At 35.6% G+C, this 14,213-nt stretch overlaps 2 protein-coding genes across 3 annotated transcripts in view; one reads left to right on the top strand and one right to left on the bottom strand.

Annotated features, from left to right (window-relative positions):
- Positions 1-91: 91 nt before the first annotated feature.
- On the top strand, positions 92-1,778 carry LOC119830622 (dnaJ homolog subfamily C member 28). The gene is made up of 4 exons (XM_038353671.1): positions 92-316; positions 403-621; positions 700-1,047; positions 1,213-1,778. The coding sequence occupies exons 1-4, from the start codon at positions 206-208 to the stop codon at positions 1,651-1,653; spliced, it is 1,119 nt and encodes a 372-aa protein (XP_038209599.1). The 5' UTR covers positions 92-205; the 3' UTR covers positions 1,654-1,778.
- The window catches only part of LOC119830621 (trifunctional purine biosynthetic protein adenosine-3), a 23,430-nt gene continuing 10,989 nt past the window's right edge, over positions 1,773-14,213 (bottom strand). Inside the window, exons 6-25 of one of the 2 annotated variants that reach the window (XM_038353669.1) lie at positions 13,807-13,930; positions 13,355-13,577; positions 11,943-12,159; positions 11,343-11,541; positions 10,824-11,031; positions 10,252-10,499; positions 9,770-9,919; positions 9,310-9,475; positions 9,092-9,176; positions 8,608-8,799; positions 8,006-8,060; positions 7,605-7,720; positions 7,114-7,249; positions 6,341-6,519; positions 5,674-5,784; positions 5,178-5,321; positions 4,893-5,054; positions 4,211-4,344; positions 3,371-3,494; positions 1,773-2,728 (exon numbers count right to left, since the gene is read on the bottom strand). In XM_038353669.1, coding sequence (XP_038209597.1) covers positions 2,546-2,728; positions 3,371-3,494; positions 4,211-4,344; positions 4,893-5,054; positions 5,178-5,321; positions 5,674-5,784; positions 6,341-6,519; positions 7,114-7,249; positions 7,605-7,720; positions 8,006-8,060; positions 8,608-8,799; positions 9,092-9,176; positions 9,310-9,475; positions 9,770-9,919; positions 10,252-10,499; positions 10,824-11,031; positions 11,343-11,541; positions 11,943-12,159; positions 13,355-13,577; positions 13,807-13,930 — 3,156 coding nt within the window. In that variant the 3' untranslated portion in view covers positions 1,773-2,545. Of the gene's footprint in view, positions 2,729-3,370; positions 3,495-4,210; positions 4,345-4,892; positions 5,055-5,177; positions 5,322-5,673; positions 5,785-6,340; positions 6,520-7,113; positions 7,250-7,604; positions 7,721-8,005; positions 8,061-8,607; positions 8,800-9,091; positions 9,177-9,309; positions 9,476-9,769; positions 9,920-10,251; positions 10,500-10,823; positions 11,032-11,342; positions 11,542-11,942; positions 12,160-12,804; positions 12,923-13,354; positions 13,578-13,806; positions 13,931-14,213 lie in introns of those variants that run through there. The other variant, XM_038353670.1, reaches the window with a different exon arrangement.

Below are 14,213 nucleotides of genomic sequence, written 5' to 3'. Positions count from 1 at the left end.
AAATTAATTCTCGAACGCAGCTGATGATCTTACAGCTTATAATATTATTCTCTAGTTCTTAATCTGTGATATTAATGACATTGACAAAAATGTCAAAACAGGCATATTAAAATTGAAAACATTGAAATTTTTCAAAAGTCCAAATCAAAACAAACCGTAGCATTGGCAAAATATTACGTAATTATTAAAGTATAATGAAATAAACATGAACACACGTGCGTATCCCTGTGTTCGGCCTAGTCCTTTTCATTGGCAATGTATAAATAATTTTGTAGTTCGAACTATTGTGACTAAATCAGCTCGGAAAGATCTTGAGGTATGTTGAAATTATTTCTGTTAAACTTGTACATCAAGAAATTTACATATTAACTATGAAACACTTAGAACTTATATACTCTTCAGGACAGTTACAAGCTTTTAAACATACCTTCCGACTCTAATCAAGAAACAGTGCGACAGGCTTTTCTGGACTTGGCGAAAAAATATCACCCAGATTCGAAATCGCCAGAGGCTAACATCGAAAAATTTGTAGCAGTTGAGAATGCATTTCGAATTCTCTCTAAACATAATACCGGTTCCAGCAAAAAGGAAGAGGTTGAGAAAATTGTTTTTGATATAAGGGTAAGCTTATTAATATTTTTATATTATATGTTATTGGAGTATGTATTCACTTAAAAGGAAGAAGACACTATATTTTAGCATACAGCACCACAACATCGTCAGTACTTAAGCTTTGAAGGAGTAGGACATGGAACACCTTTTCAACGCCAGAAGCAATGGGCACAAGTCAAGGCACAAAAAGCTGCCATCAATGTTATGGAACACAGAATATCTAAGGCTGTTGCTACTGATAATGCATTAATGAAGAAGGAGCCATCAAAGAAACATGATATAAAAACAAAATATGGCTTTGATAGACTTGTTGAAGATCTTATCCAAGAATCAATGTCAAAAGGGGAATTTGAAAATTTAAGTGGCAAAGGAAAACCATTAAAAGATCAAAATAGGAATCCATATGTTGATTTCACAACACATAAATTAAATGAGGTCTGGTTTATATATATTTTTAATATAACAGAAAAGTTGTTGTATTGAAAATAAGTTATTTCTGGCTGATTTATCTATAAAATGAACAAACTTATCTATTAGTTTTTATGTTTTTTTATTATTAAAGTGGTGATCCATTATATCATGTATATTTAATGTTTTCAGGTTTTAATTAACAATGGTTTTACTCCAGAATGGATAACAATGAGCAAAGAGATTGATCAAGACATTGAACTTTTGAAGGAGGAAATAAGAAATGAGAGAATGTATTTAGGTCCATATCCATTAAAGGAAGAAGACCTAAAGAAATGGGAATACATATATGAAAGCAATAGGAATTTAGCAAAATCCATAAACACTAAAATTAATACATATAATCTGATTGTTCCTTTACTTAATAAACAAAAATTTCATGTAGAATTTGATAATATTTGTGAAGATATTTTGAAAAATGGTCAACACTCAGTGAAAGTAAAAGAAAAAGTTATAGAGCAAGTTCAGACTGCTAATATCACAGAAAATGACGATTTTATGGGCATTTTGTTTAAAGCATTTGGTGAATTAATTAATTTTAATCCAGACAAAAAGAAAGGGATGAACAATTAATAGTCCATTCAGCTTTTACCTAGTTGTAGAAAATCTGTGATATTAATTATAACACATGCCTTCACAAAATAAAGGCACGTCTGATTTAAAATTTTATATTTTGAGAAATAAAAGCAATGTGCAATACAAAATTTTTATTTTACTTTTAACAATAACATACCAAGTACAAAAGACAGTGTCAGTTGGATGTCATATAAAATAAACGGAAGACTTATTCGAGTTGCGCTCTTAATTCTAAAACTATTTAATACTAGATAATAAAATTTTAAGTGGATAAACCAAAAAATAATGGATTAAGTTGATTGTCAATATATTTTATTGTCCAGTGGAATGTTAATTTACTTATATCAAGTAAACGCGCTTTTTCATCGGGAGACATTTTTAGAGACAATATTTTTTTTTAATTTTTATAAAATCTATTCATATACTATATTTCGATTAAAAACTTAACTACGTAATTCAAAATATACAACAAAATACCTATATGAAGATATTTAAATAATCTCTTAATGTTGGTCCCAAATAGATATTTTTTAATAAAATGTATGTGACATGAAAGATAAAGAGACCAACTAAAGTAGTCAATATTTTAGTGCATAATTATCCAACTTCATTTTTGTGTATGAAAAGCGAATTATACATAAACATTACTTTATTGTCGCATTAAGCTATGAGCGTAAAAGCAACCAATATTACATTTCATTTTTATCCATAAAGAGGAAAGTATACAAAAACATTAAAAAAGCAATGACAACCAAAGTATACAAAATCATTCTCCAGCTCACACAACTTTAATATTTTCAATCAACAACCAAAAAAAAGGTATACAAGTAATGAATTTCATAGTATACAAAAACATGAAATCTGCAACGAAGTATACACAGCGGTGCGATTAGGACATGATGACGTTCCCCTTGGCGTCGAGGCGCGCGCGCGCGGTGGCCACGAGGCGCAGCGCGCGCGGGTAGGCGCGGTGCTCGGCCGCCAGGATGCGCGCCGACAGCGACTCCTCCGTGTCGTGCGGGTACACGGGCACGCGCTCCTGGGTTATAATCGGCCCCGTGTCCATGCCCTCCTGCGAGCGTCGACATTTATCCATTACTAGCGGCCCGCCCGTGGTACATATATAACCTACTAGCTGTGCCCCGCGGTTTCACCCGCGTAAGTCCGTATCCCGTAGGAATATCGGAATAAAAAGTTGCCTATATGTTATTCCAGTTATCCAGCTGTCTACGTACCAAATATCATTGCAATTGGTTCAGTAGTTTTTACGTGAAAGAGTAACAAACATCCATACATTCATACTTACAAACTTTCGCATTTATAATATTAATAGGATAGCCTTTCTACATAAATGGGCTATCCAACACAGATAGAATTTTACAAATCGGACCAGTAGTTCCTGAGATTAGTGCGTTGAAACAAATAAACAAATGATACTCTTTAGCTTTATAATATTAGTATAGATATCGTTAATCAAATCTTATATAAATTCTAGAAGCTTTATACAACCGTGGATGACCAGATTTTCAGTTAAAATGAATGAAAGTTATGAAGAATGAAACACATAAATATTGTATTTATGGCCTCTTTTGATCTCTGATTTTTGAACAAGTTGGTTAATAGTAAGTAATTCATATTTCGTCGTTTATAAAGGAAAAACAATTTTATAGAGTACATATGTATAATGTAATAGACATTTATATTGTATACTTACATCAACAAAATGCACGGTACAACCGGAGAGTGTGTCACCGGCTTCGAGACATTGTTTCTGCGCGCGTAAACCCGGATGCTTGGGCAGTAGTGACGGGTGGATGTTTATTAGTTTGCCTTTCCATCTGGAAACATTTTTTTTTATTAATAATAAGAACTTGGATGACCGAGCTTTGCTCGGTTTAACTTCGTGAAGTTAGATTGTTTATAAGCGTTTTTTCCAAGATCGTTTAGGCATTGTTAAGTGAACACGTGCATTAAGAAGACAAAACAATATAAAAAATTAGTCTAACCTCAAAGCAAACACTCATTGACTTCGTTACTTAACAACGCCATCTGCTGGAACTTTAATTATTCGCCAAAAATAGTATTAGTATTATTATTCGCCAATAGATGTCAGGAAGAGTCGCTGTCGATGAAAATCGTTGGTGCCGATTCCGAGATTCTAATTATATATATATATATATATATATATATATATATATATATATATATATATATATATATATATATATATATATATATATATATATATATATATACAAGAATTGCTCGTTTAAAGATATAAGATAAAAAATACTACTAAGAATAAAACGAGACTACATAATACATTTATGTCATTTAGTTTAATAATTAAAAGCATTTATCCTCCGTATACCTCAAATTTATTTTACTGTACAAGCTACTGTTTTCAAAGATAGTTAAGGACAATTTTCTTAAATGTACATCCACGAATTCTCCAGTAGGGAGTAGTAGGGAGTAAACAGAAAGAGAAGAAACATTATGATACAATAAAAAAAAGAAGAGATCAAAAGAGTGAGAGAGAGAGAGAGAGACTCACTTCTGCACGAACTCCGCGGAGAGTATCCTCATGTAGCCGGCGAGGCACACGAGGTCGATGCGGTGCGACTCCAGCGCCTTCGAGATCGCGCGGTCGAACTCCTCCCGCGACGCGTAGTCCTTGTGGTTGAACACCTGGATGGGATTTGGTAAGGAGTATTTTGTTTTTCAGAAGTATTGGAAACATTAATGGTACTTATAAATAAGCATTTTGATTCTTTGTCTTTTACAAAGTTTTACAAAGTCATGGAAGGCATACGAGGTGGGTTGCCGGATGGTAAACGTTATCACTGACCATAAACAATTTGCAGAGGCATGAGGCTATTGAATAAATGGATTGCCGATTTTAAGTGTAGGATAAAGAAAGGATTGATGGTGGGGATAAAAGTGTGGCGTGAAGCCGATCAGCCTTTGTGCTCGTCACCCCCTCGCCCGCTTTGGCCGTAACAGATGTCCGCGAGGCCTACATCACCAGATCGCTAATCGCTTGATTTGTTTCTTACTTAACATATAACGTATGTAACAAATTAAACGTAATTATTGTGGGGCAAATATCATACATGTCACATATTATTCCCGGTACTCACAAAGGAAAAGGAAAGGAAAGGAAAATAATCAACACCTTATCCTACTCAATCCTAATCAAGAACAGACAGTCCAAGTGTGTCGGCAGGCGGACTCACCAGGGTGGGGATCCCGGCGTCGGCGGCGCGGCGCAGCGCGGGCGCGGCCGCCCGGTTGCTCACCACCAGCGCCACCTCCGCGCACATGCACTGCGTGCGGTCGCGCGTGCTGTCCAGCAGCGCCTGCAGGTTGCTGCCCGTGCCCGACACCAGCACCGCCACCTGACAACATCACCATCACCATCATCATCATCATCATCATCATCACCATCATCATCATCATTACAATAAGAAAAATAATGTAAGTATATATTAAATATTTAAAACCATTAATAAACGACTCACCTTCTTGTTGGTCAACAGCGGCATCCGGCGAGTGAAGTCAAGCGCAGAAGCGAAGTTGTCGACGAGCACGCGGGCGCCGCCCGCCGGCCGCGCCTGTATCGAGCCGATCACCATCGCGCCGTACGAGCGGGTTATGTTCATCACCTGGTGAGGCGGCAATTTTAAAAATAGAACACACGCACTTCACGCTTATTATGAGAATTAAGCAGAAAACTTTTTCGAATATGGAACTTCGCTTTTTCTGTCATTTTTTAATATGAAACCTTTTTTGTCGACTTCAAAAAGTAAAAAGTTACTCAATCGATCAGTCAGTCACGGAAACGTTGTTTAATTTTATAAAAAACATAGAGATTTTTTTAATACAAAAAATATTTCCTTTAATTTATTTGTACATAACTAACTCGTCAATTAATTCATCACATAATATTGATTTGTAGATTCCATTATAATTCTAATGTATTGTGTACATTAATAAAATAAAAAAAGTTAATTTTACCTCAGCTTGATGTTCAGGTGCTACTATAAGAACCATTCCGATACCGCAGTTGAATGTCCGCAACATCTCCTCGTCCTTCACTGAGCCTGCGTCCGCTATCCATGCGAATACCTAACACAATAATTAAAGTAATTAAATCTAATAAATAGTTTAAGTATTGGAAAAAATTGTGATCATGAAGCAAGATTCGAACCGAGGTTTTTCGCCTTAACGTTAATAATTTCTATTAAATTCTTTGTAATATAAGTATAATATATAGTATTTTCTTGTGTTTGATTGAAGCATAATATAAATATGACACACGCATGTTCCACATTATTTTAAGCCAGTTCTGGTGCAAGTAAGGCGAGCTCTAACAGACATTTGTATATCTCTCAAAACATAAAAAAATCTATTGTTATACAGGTACATAAAGGGAAAAATTACATTTTTAAATGCAGAAATTGCACAACCACTTGAATAGCATGCTCAAAAATATTTTTACTCTGCATTTTTTAATAAAAAACAAAAATCATCTAATAGAAAATATTCGTAGGGTTTTATAAGTATTTCATACGTAATCGGCATATGCAATATAAGTTCCATTGAGTATAGTAGACCACCGGTGGGACACCCTGTGTGCAAAGAAAAATTGTTTTTTTGTTATATTTATTACTTAACTACTAACCGGATGCACGTTCCACCAGTGCGCGTTAAGCCGTGCTCTAACAGACTCCGGTATGACCCTGGGAATGTTTTCCAGCAAGCCCCCACCAGTGATGTGTGCCACCGCCTTTACGAAGCCCCGCTGTAAGGCCGGCACCACACTGGGCACGTAGATGCGGGTCGGCTTGATCAGTTCTTCGCCTGGAAATTTGTGTAAACGAATTTTAGTCGAGTTTTATATGTCAGTATATAAAAAAAAACATGTCATCAATTTTTATGATTTTTTTGTGTATATTGAGTAGGTTTGAGTATATGTTTTTATTTACGGATCTTCTACTATACCCGGCCACGCGTTGCTGTGGCTGAGTAATTATTAAAAATATTAAGATTATATATTATTGGGATAATTAATCGAAATAAAAACTGCCAAATTAAATGACAAATTTCATCAAAATCGGTTGGGTTACTGAAGAGTTCATTGGAAACATACATCATGACACTGGATTTTTAAGAAAATTTAGAACATTCACACCTTTAATTCTTAAAATATATTTATTTGCCAAGAGTAGATAAGTATTAAACTTAAATAATATTAGCAATAGAAAATGTGTTTAATAATGATAACTTATGCTTTACCAAAAAATACATAAATATTTAAATCTATGCTAATATCATAAATCTGAAGAATTGGTTTGTTTGAACACACTAATCTCAGGAAGTACTAGTTCGATTTGAAAAATTCTTTCAGTATATGTACTACGGGCGAAGCCAGGGCGGACCGCTAGTCAGACTTACCCAAAGTGAGTCCATCTTCGCTGAATGGTGCCTTGTCGTTGAGGGTGAGGTTGGCTTTCTTCATCAGGCTGTGGATTAAACTGAAACCGTTGCTGTGCACTCCGTTAGACGGCAACCCGATTATTATGTCTCCCACCTGTATAAATTATAAACATAATTGAATAATTACGAAATTAGAGTAATTTTAATAATTGTCTCCCATCCAATTTATGACCGCGCCAACAATTGCTTAAACTCGACTTTTTTTTATTAATTGTTCTCTCTGAAAATTTTAACTGTCTTAACTATCACGGTTCATGAGATACAGTCTGATGACAGACAAACGGACAGGCGGCCAGGCAAGCAGACAGCATCTACGCAATGGATTTTGATTATATTTTATAGATATTCAAGAGGAAGGTTTACATGTACGTGTATAATGACATCTATTAAATTCCTCCGTATTAACGCGTGCGAAGCCGCGGGCAAAAGCTAGGGTTTTATATAATTACCGTAATATCATTGATCTTTGGCAGGATGTGCGTCCGTTCGACAACGCCAAGTGCGAATCCCGCGATGTCATATACTCCAGGTGTGTACATGCCCGGCATTTCAGCGGTTTCCCCACCTATTTAAAAAAACATAAATTAGTATGGTTTTTTAAGAATTTGCGACTTTTTAAATGATAAAAATTAAAGTGTTAAAAAACATTTAGTTATTCTAATATGACACTAATGTTACAATTGTAAATGTACAAGGAGAAGTGATTAATAGTTTACATTAAATATTATATTTTAGTTAATAACTATAGGTATATAATATCGATTCAATGCTTGACTGCTTGACTATTACGTGGAAATATAGAACGTTTAATATTATAATAATAATAATAATATAATAATTTATAATTTACCGATGAGTGCAGCCGAAGACTGACGGCATCCCTCAGCCACACCTGACACTACATCCTATAAAAATTATAACAAATACTTAAATAATAAAATAATATTACCAAGAATACCATAGGGAACATTTAAATATTATAACAGAAGCTAGTGATTTCCATCAACAATTTATTACTATTAAATTATGTTTAGACATGTATGTTTGTATGTAACCGCCTACTTGAGACCCGATTTTGGCCTACTTTAAACGGACATAATATATATAATTTCAATTCAAACACTTATCAATGATAGGTAATAATACGATAATTTCATAAGTTTATACTATTATCCTGATTATGATCGCCAGTATTCATATATAATTTCCGTATACTCTATATTAGAGTAAAATATGTGTTCAATCGAAATATCATTAAAGAACGTTATTTTGGATTTTTATCTACATTTTATTACATCGAGTTTTTATATAATTTCCATAATTAATTTTCATTATCATATATCTTTATTATCCATCAACTCGAGAATAGCGGCACGGCCTGACCATCCTTTTCTTGAAGCAATTCAGCTATTTTCGACCCCCCTATAATTCGTTGTTCTAAAATTTACACACCTTAGCGACATTAACATCCAGGGAGCCACACGCGAAGTAGTCCAAGAAAGACAAGGGCGCGGCTCCATTGCACAGGATATCGTTAACGCACATGGCCACCAGGTCGATACCGATGGTGCTGTGCTGGTTTATCACTTGGGCTATCTTCAGTTTGGTCCCCACACCATCCGCTGCCAAAACCAATACGGGATCCTGGAAAAATGTTATAATAGGGCTTTTTTGTAAGAGGTAACTCGAAAAACTCGATCCGAATCGTATTTTTAAAAGATTTGGTTTTGGACTGAAACAAATTGACCATTTTTTCTGGAAATAACGGAAAGACTGAAAGATGTCTATGTTTTCAGAAAGTGTATATTTATGTGTAGTACGTATACGTAGTGAAAAATTGGTTGGAAATTCTAATTGTCAATCCAGAAAAATTTAGGGCACCTGGAAATCTAAATAAATATGTTTAATTAATTAATTTTTAGTAATAATTAGTAACCTTATATTCTTGCTCTATCGCTTTCAACTGGAAGCATCCTCCGAATCCTCCCAAACCACCCAGAACTCCCGAACGAGATGTGGATCTACAACAACAAAAATTATCTTTCAATTATTTACGATGCATTATAACACTTTATTTCATTTTTATTATATGATACTAATTTCCATTTTTTAATCACCTTTTATCAAGGAAATCTCGCTATAAAGTCTACTCACCTAGCTAAAGGTTTAATAAGCGATACAAGCGAATCTCCAGCCTCGATATCCACACCACTGTCCTTATACGAGAGCGACTTTTGCGGCGCGTGCGCACCGCTCGTGTATGGGCTGCTTAACGGGGCCATTGCTTGGCTGAAGTTCTCAACTACTACTTGGTGACCACCTGAAACAATACATTTTTAAAATAAATAATCATAGACACACATACACTGATAAAGACCAGACTAGAGAATTCAAAATTGAACCTTAACTAAGTCTAAAATAAGTCCCATTCCAGCTTACCCTCCTTCCCTATAGCATCAACTGTTCCCGCTGAATCTTTATCACAACTATTGTCCTTACTCAAAACTCAACCGTATACAACACAGCAATAAGTCATATTTCAGCTTATTTCAACTTTCTTATTTCACATTTACAAAACTCAACTTTAACGCCTAAAAATTAAGATCCAGCGTACCCTCTTTACCAATAGCTTCGACAGCACCAACCACGTCTATAGTGCCATCAACGGTGGCGAGGAACTCCTTGAGGCACACCGGGTCCACAATGGCCACCATACCGACACCGCAATTAAATGTACGCAGCATTTCGAAGTCTGATACCATTCCTGGAAGAAAATAGTACATAGATTATGTTTTATTCCATACAAAGAGGTTAGTTGCTTGCAATTAATTACTTGTTATATGCTGAATGTTATGTTGTTTTATGTTTTTGTGTGACCCATATCACCAGAAATTACTAAACTATTATTACATGATATTTGGAAATAATTGGTACTTAGAGCGTGCATGGGCTGGAAGATAAGTGTACTCAAGATTTTTGTTGGGATTCTTTGTGTATGCGGAAAAAAATTGGACATACAATGTGTTTACGCTTAATTTTGCATGTTACTTTAGCAAATGTAATACATAATTCAGATTAGTTTAAAATAATTCTTACCCTTAGCTTGTAACCATCCGAAAATCGGCTTTATTTTAAACTTCATAGCGTCCAATTTAACTTTGACCCCAGCTGGTAGAATCCTGGGTATGTTTTCCAACAATCCACCTCCAGTTATATGCGCTAGACCTTTGACGAGACCTCTCTTAACGGCTGGTAGCAGAGCCTTCACGTAAATGCCGGTGGGCTCTAAGAATTCTTCTCCATATGTCTTGTTTGTAGTACTGAATGGAGCTTTGTCATGGAAACTGAAATAGGATTAGGCCAAACTTATAAAATTGCAGGAAAATACAAGAATTTTTAATTTCACAAGTCTTGTTTTGTTATGCCACCCTAAAGATATAAAAATGGATTCATAATACGAAATGACTATAACTGACCAAAAAAAAAAAAAAATCGTCTATGTGTTCAGTGATAATGCAAGTTACGTTATATTAAGTGGCTTTGAATTTATCATGTAATAATACACTACGTAGAAGTAAAATATTTCCTAGGCACAGGATAATAGATAAAAGAAAAAAAAGAAGATAGAATGCAATCAATACAAAATATAATTTTTTTCCAATCCTCACCTATGTCCAGTTTCAGCCATAATCTTCTGCACCAGGCTGTACCCATTGCTGTGTACTCCAGTGGACGGGAGAGCCAATACAATATCACCAGCCCTTATCTCCTTCATACGAGGCAACTGTTTGAGGTTATCGACCACTCCCACTGCGAAACCGGCCAGGTCGTACTTGCCTATGTCGTACATCGAGGGCATTTCTGCTGTTTCACCGCCTAGTTAAAGAATTTAAGATTTTTATATTAGAAAAAAAAAGTCGTACTATCTTAAAGTTATATATAGAAAGAACTTAAAATAAATTGCATATTTCCTATATGTTATTGAGGAAGATTTGTTAGAAGTGCATAATATAGGTTCAAGTACAATTTCTTTCAGGAGTCATACATTTTTAAATTAACTTTTGACAATCTTCGTTCGGTGCTTAGATTAGTGCTTTAGGATCTAGATCTAGATCTAGATCTAGACTCATTCTTTAAAACAACGTAATAAACTGTTCACATAATTAGGAACACTTGCAAAAACTAACCTAAAAGAGCACATCCAGACATCATGCAAGCATTTGCAATGCCCTTTATGATAGCAGTAGCAGTAGTGAGCTGCAGCCTGCCGCACGCCATGTAGTCCAGGAAGGCGAACGGTTCTGCGCCCGCGCACAGGATGTCGTTAACGCACATGGCTACGAGATCTTGACCTAATGTGTCGTATTTCTGCATAATTTCTGCAATCTGAAAATAGAAACAATAACATAATTTTAGGTACTACCGTTAGAAGCGTTTAGATAGAATAATTGAGCATTATGTAATTTGTAAGTCCGGTTTGACTAATGCCACAAACGAAATAAACCTTTGCCATTAACTACTATACTTCGCCGTATCCTTTTCCTTACCCTTCCCAGTCCCTTCCTTTACTCCCCTCGTTAATCCTTTCTCTGATCCACACTCTTAAATCGATAATCCAATTACAAAGACGTAAAGTATATGCAAATGGTCTTACGCTTTCGCCAATGTTAATGGGCGGTGGTAGCGCTTACCATCAGGCGACCCACAACCACCACCACCGTAGATGTCATGAACAAAACTCAAGAGTAGCGTCGCTTCCTGCTGGTGCAAACACCAGTTCCGGGTACCTTCAGCTTGGTGCCCACGCCGTCAGTCCCCTGCACCAGCACGGGGTCCTTGAGGCTAGTGTCCATAGCGGAGAGCTGGAACAGGCCGCTGTAGCAGCCCAGGCGGCCGAGCACGCCGCGCCGGTGCGTCGCCGTCGCCACCGGCTCGATGATGCGCACCAGGTTCGCGGCTGCGTCTATGTCCACCCCGCTCTCCAGGTATGAAAGACCGTTTAATCTGTAATTAAAGTGTATTTCTTAACAATACAATACAAACATACTACGGGTACTAATACTTCCATTGGTAAGTTACTGAAGAATAAAAAGTTGGGAGGAATTAATGGTGATTTTGCGGTTTTTGTTACTGGGCACACTTGGTGAAGATTTTCCTGCAGAGCTGATAGTAACCGTGTATTATGTCATCCCGATTTTCTAAATAGAGTGAGAGAATCGGAACTGATTATCATTAAACTAGAGTCAAGGTGAAACGATTTGGGATGAAAAGTTGAAAGCTTGAAGCGCTTTTTGTGGTTGTTTTGTTTAGTTTCTTTTTGATTATGATTCTTGTTACCAATATTTGGAATTTTCTATTGCTCTTTTATATTACTGACACAAAATATATAAAACATCCGTCTGAATATATACTTATAAATATAGATAAGTCTTTACTTCCAGAATACATGAATCTTCGTATTTTTGAACAAATTAGAAAATTTTCGGAAATTTTTAGTAAATCTCTCTTGATAAATTTAATTGACCGTGAACAGTTACTGTAGCGAATATAACTACAAGTATAGACTTCTGGTAATAATTTTACTCTTATCTCTTCATGAACGAGATGAAGCCCAATCACGTTATAAAGGTTGAAAAATGAAAAACGAAATAAATGGAATGTGTATTTATTAGGAAAACAAAATGCATACAGGGTCGAAAATAAAGAAAAAAAAAACAATAAATGAATGAACAGTGATCAGATCTTCATCCTTCATGCGATTACGGAACTGAAACAAACCATACCTTAAACATAATCTTTATGACAAAGTCGAAAAATGGACGTATCATAATAAAATTATTCAAAATAATTTATTATTGTTTACAATAAAAAGGGAAACAAGAAAGAAATAATGTGAAATACCCTGGAAGCTAATAAAATGTGATTTTATTATTTTTGAAAGAAAGATCAAAGTTTTTGCGCCTTTAACAATCACTCATTTCAACTTACATACTTTGAACTAGCTACCTTCTTTTATAAACCAAGAAAATTGACGAAAAAATATGTTCAAAAATTCTTCTTCTACTTCGCAAACCTTTTCTTCTTTCTAAAAAATCCTCTCATAACGCTACAAAACCATCTTGATTTGCGAGAATCTCTATAATTTTCCTCATCTATCCTCCAAGAAACGGCCAACTACAAACCCATATCTCGTACTTACTTGGAGAAAGCCCTGTGGGCAATGTCCTTCCGGTACTGCGCTCCCGGGAAGTCTATAGCAGCCGCAGCAGATGTGGCGACGGAAGCTGCGGTACGCAACGAACTGCGCTTAGCCGCGACCAGGATAACGCGACCCCCAGCTGTAACCAATGAGTCGTTGGCTCCACGGGCCACTCCGCTGTGGAATACCACGATGTTCGGTTGTGATTGGACTTGGGACAGACCTGGAAAATGATTAAAATTTTTAAAAATATTTAGATAAGAAATATAAAGAATAGGATAATTTTTATCATGAGATGGGATTTGAATGCTGTTAATCTATACATATAACGCATTTCATGGATATATTATTGCAGTCATTGAAATAATGTTTCATATTAGTTAAGATGGTTCTATATCATCTCAATTAATTTGAATCAAATAAAATTTCGACCTCATGCAAATCTGACTTACCGCTGATCACGCATCCCTTAGTAGATGTCACTGGGTAACCCTTAGAGGCGATCACAACTCCCACGGCGCACATTTCCGTCTCCCATTTCACTTGCACTTGTTTCAATGTTCCATCCACGCAAGCCTGAAAAACATAGGACCTAAGACATATTCCTCCTTTTAATGTTGTATGAACCCTATTATAAAGCATATGTCTAAATTATTCCAGGATATTGTTTGTTAGACAACTAGGTTGAGCTTAGGCAAAACATTAAGAATGCATTTATAACTCTCTCTATAGCTTCCTCACTTTCTTTGTCGCAACTTAAGTAATTTTAGATATGATATTTTGTTTAATTTTTAGTTTTATAGCATTGAAATGCTTTATAAATTAGAAATTTTGAAAGAATAGAAAAAATTTGATCACG

This window comes from Zerene cesonia, chromosome 12 (genome assembly GCF_012273895.1).
Source record: "Zerene cesonia ecotype Mississippi chromosome 12, Zerene_cesonia_1.1, whole genome shotgun sequence".
Classification (NCBI taxonomy): domain Eukaryota; kingdom Metazoa; phylum Arthropoda; class Insecta; order Lepidoptera; family Pieridae; genus Zerene; species Zerene cesonia.
Note: the sequence above shows the minus strand (reverse complement) of the source record. Positions and strands in the feature narration are given on the sequence as shown.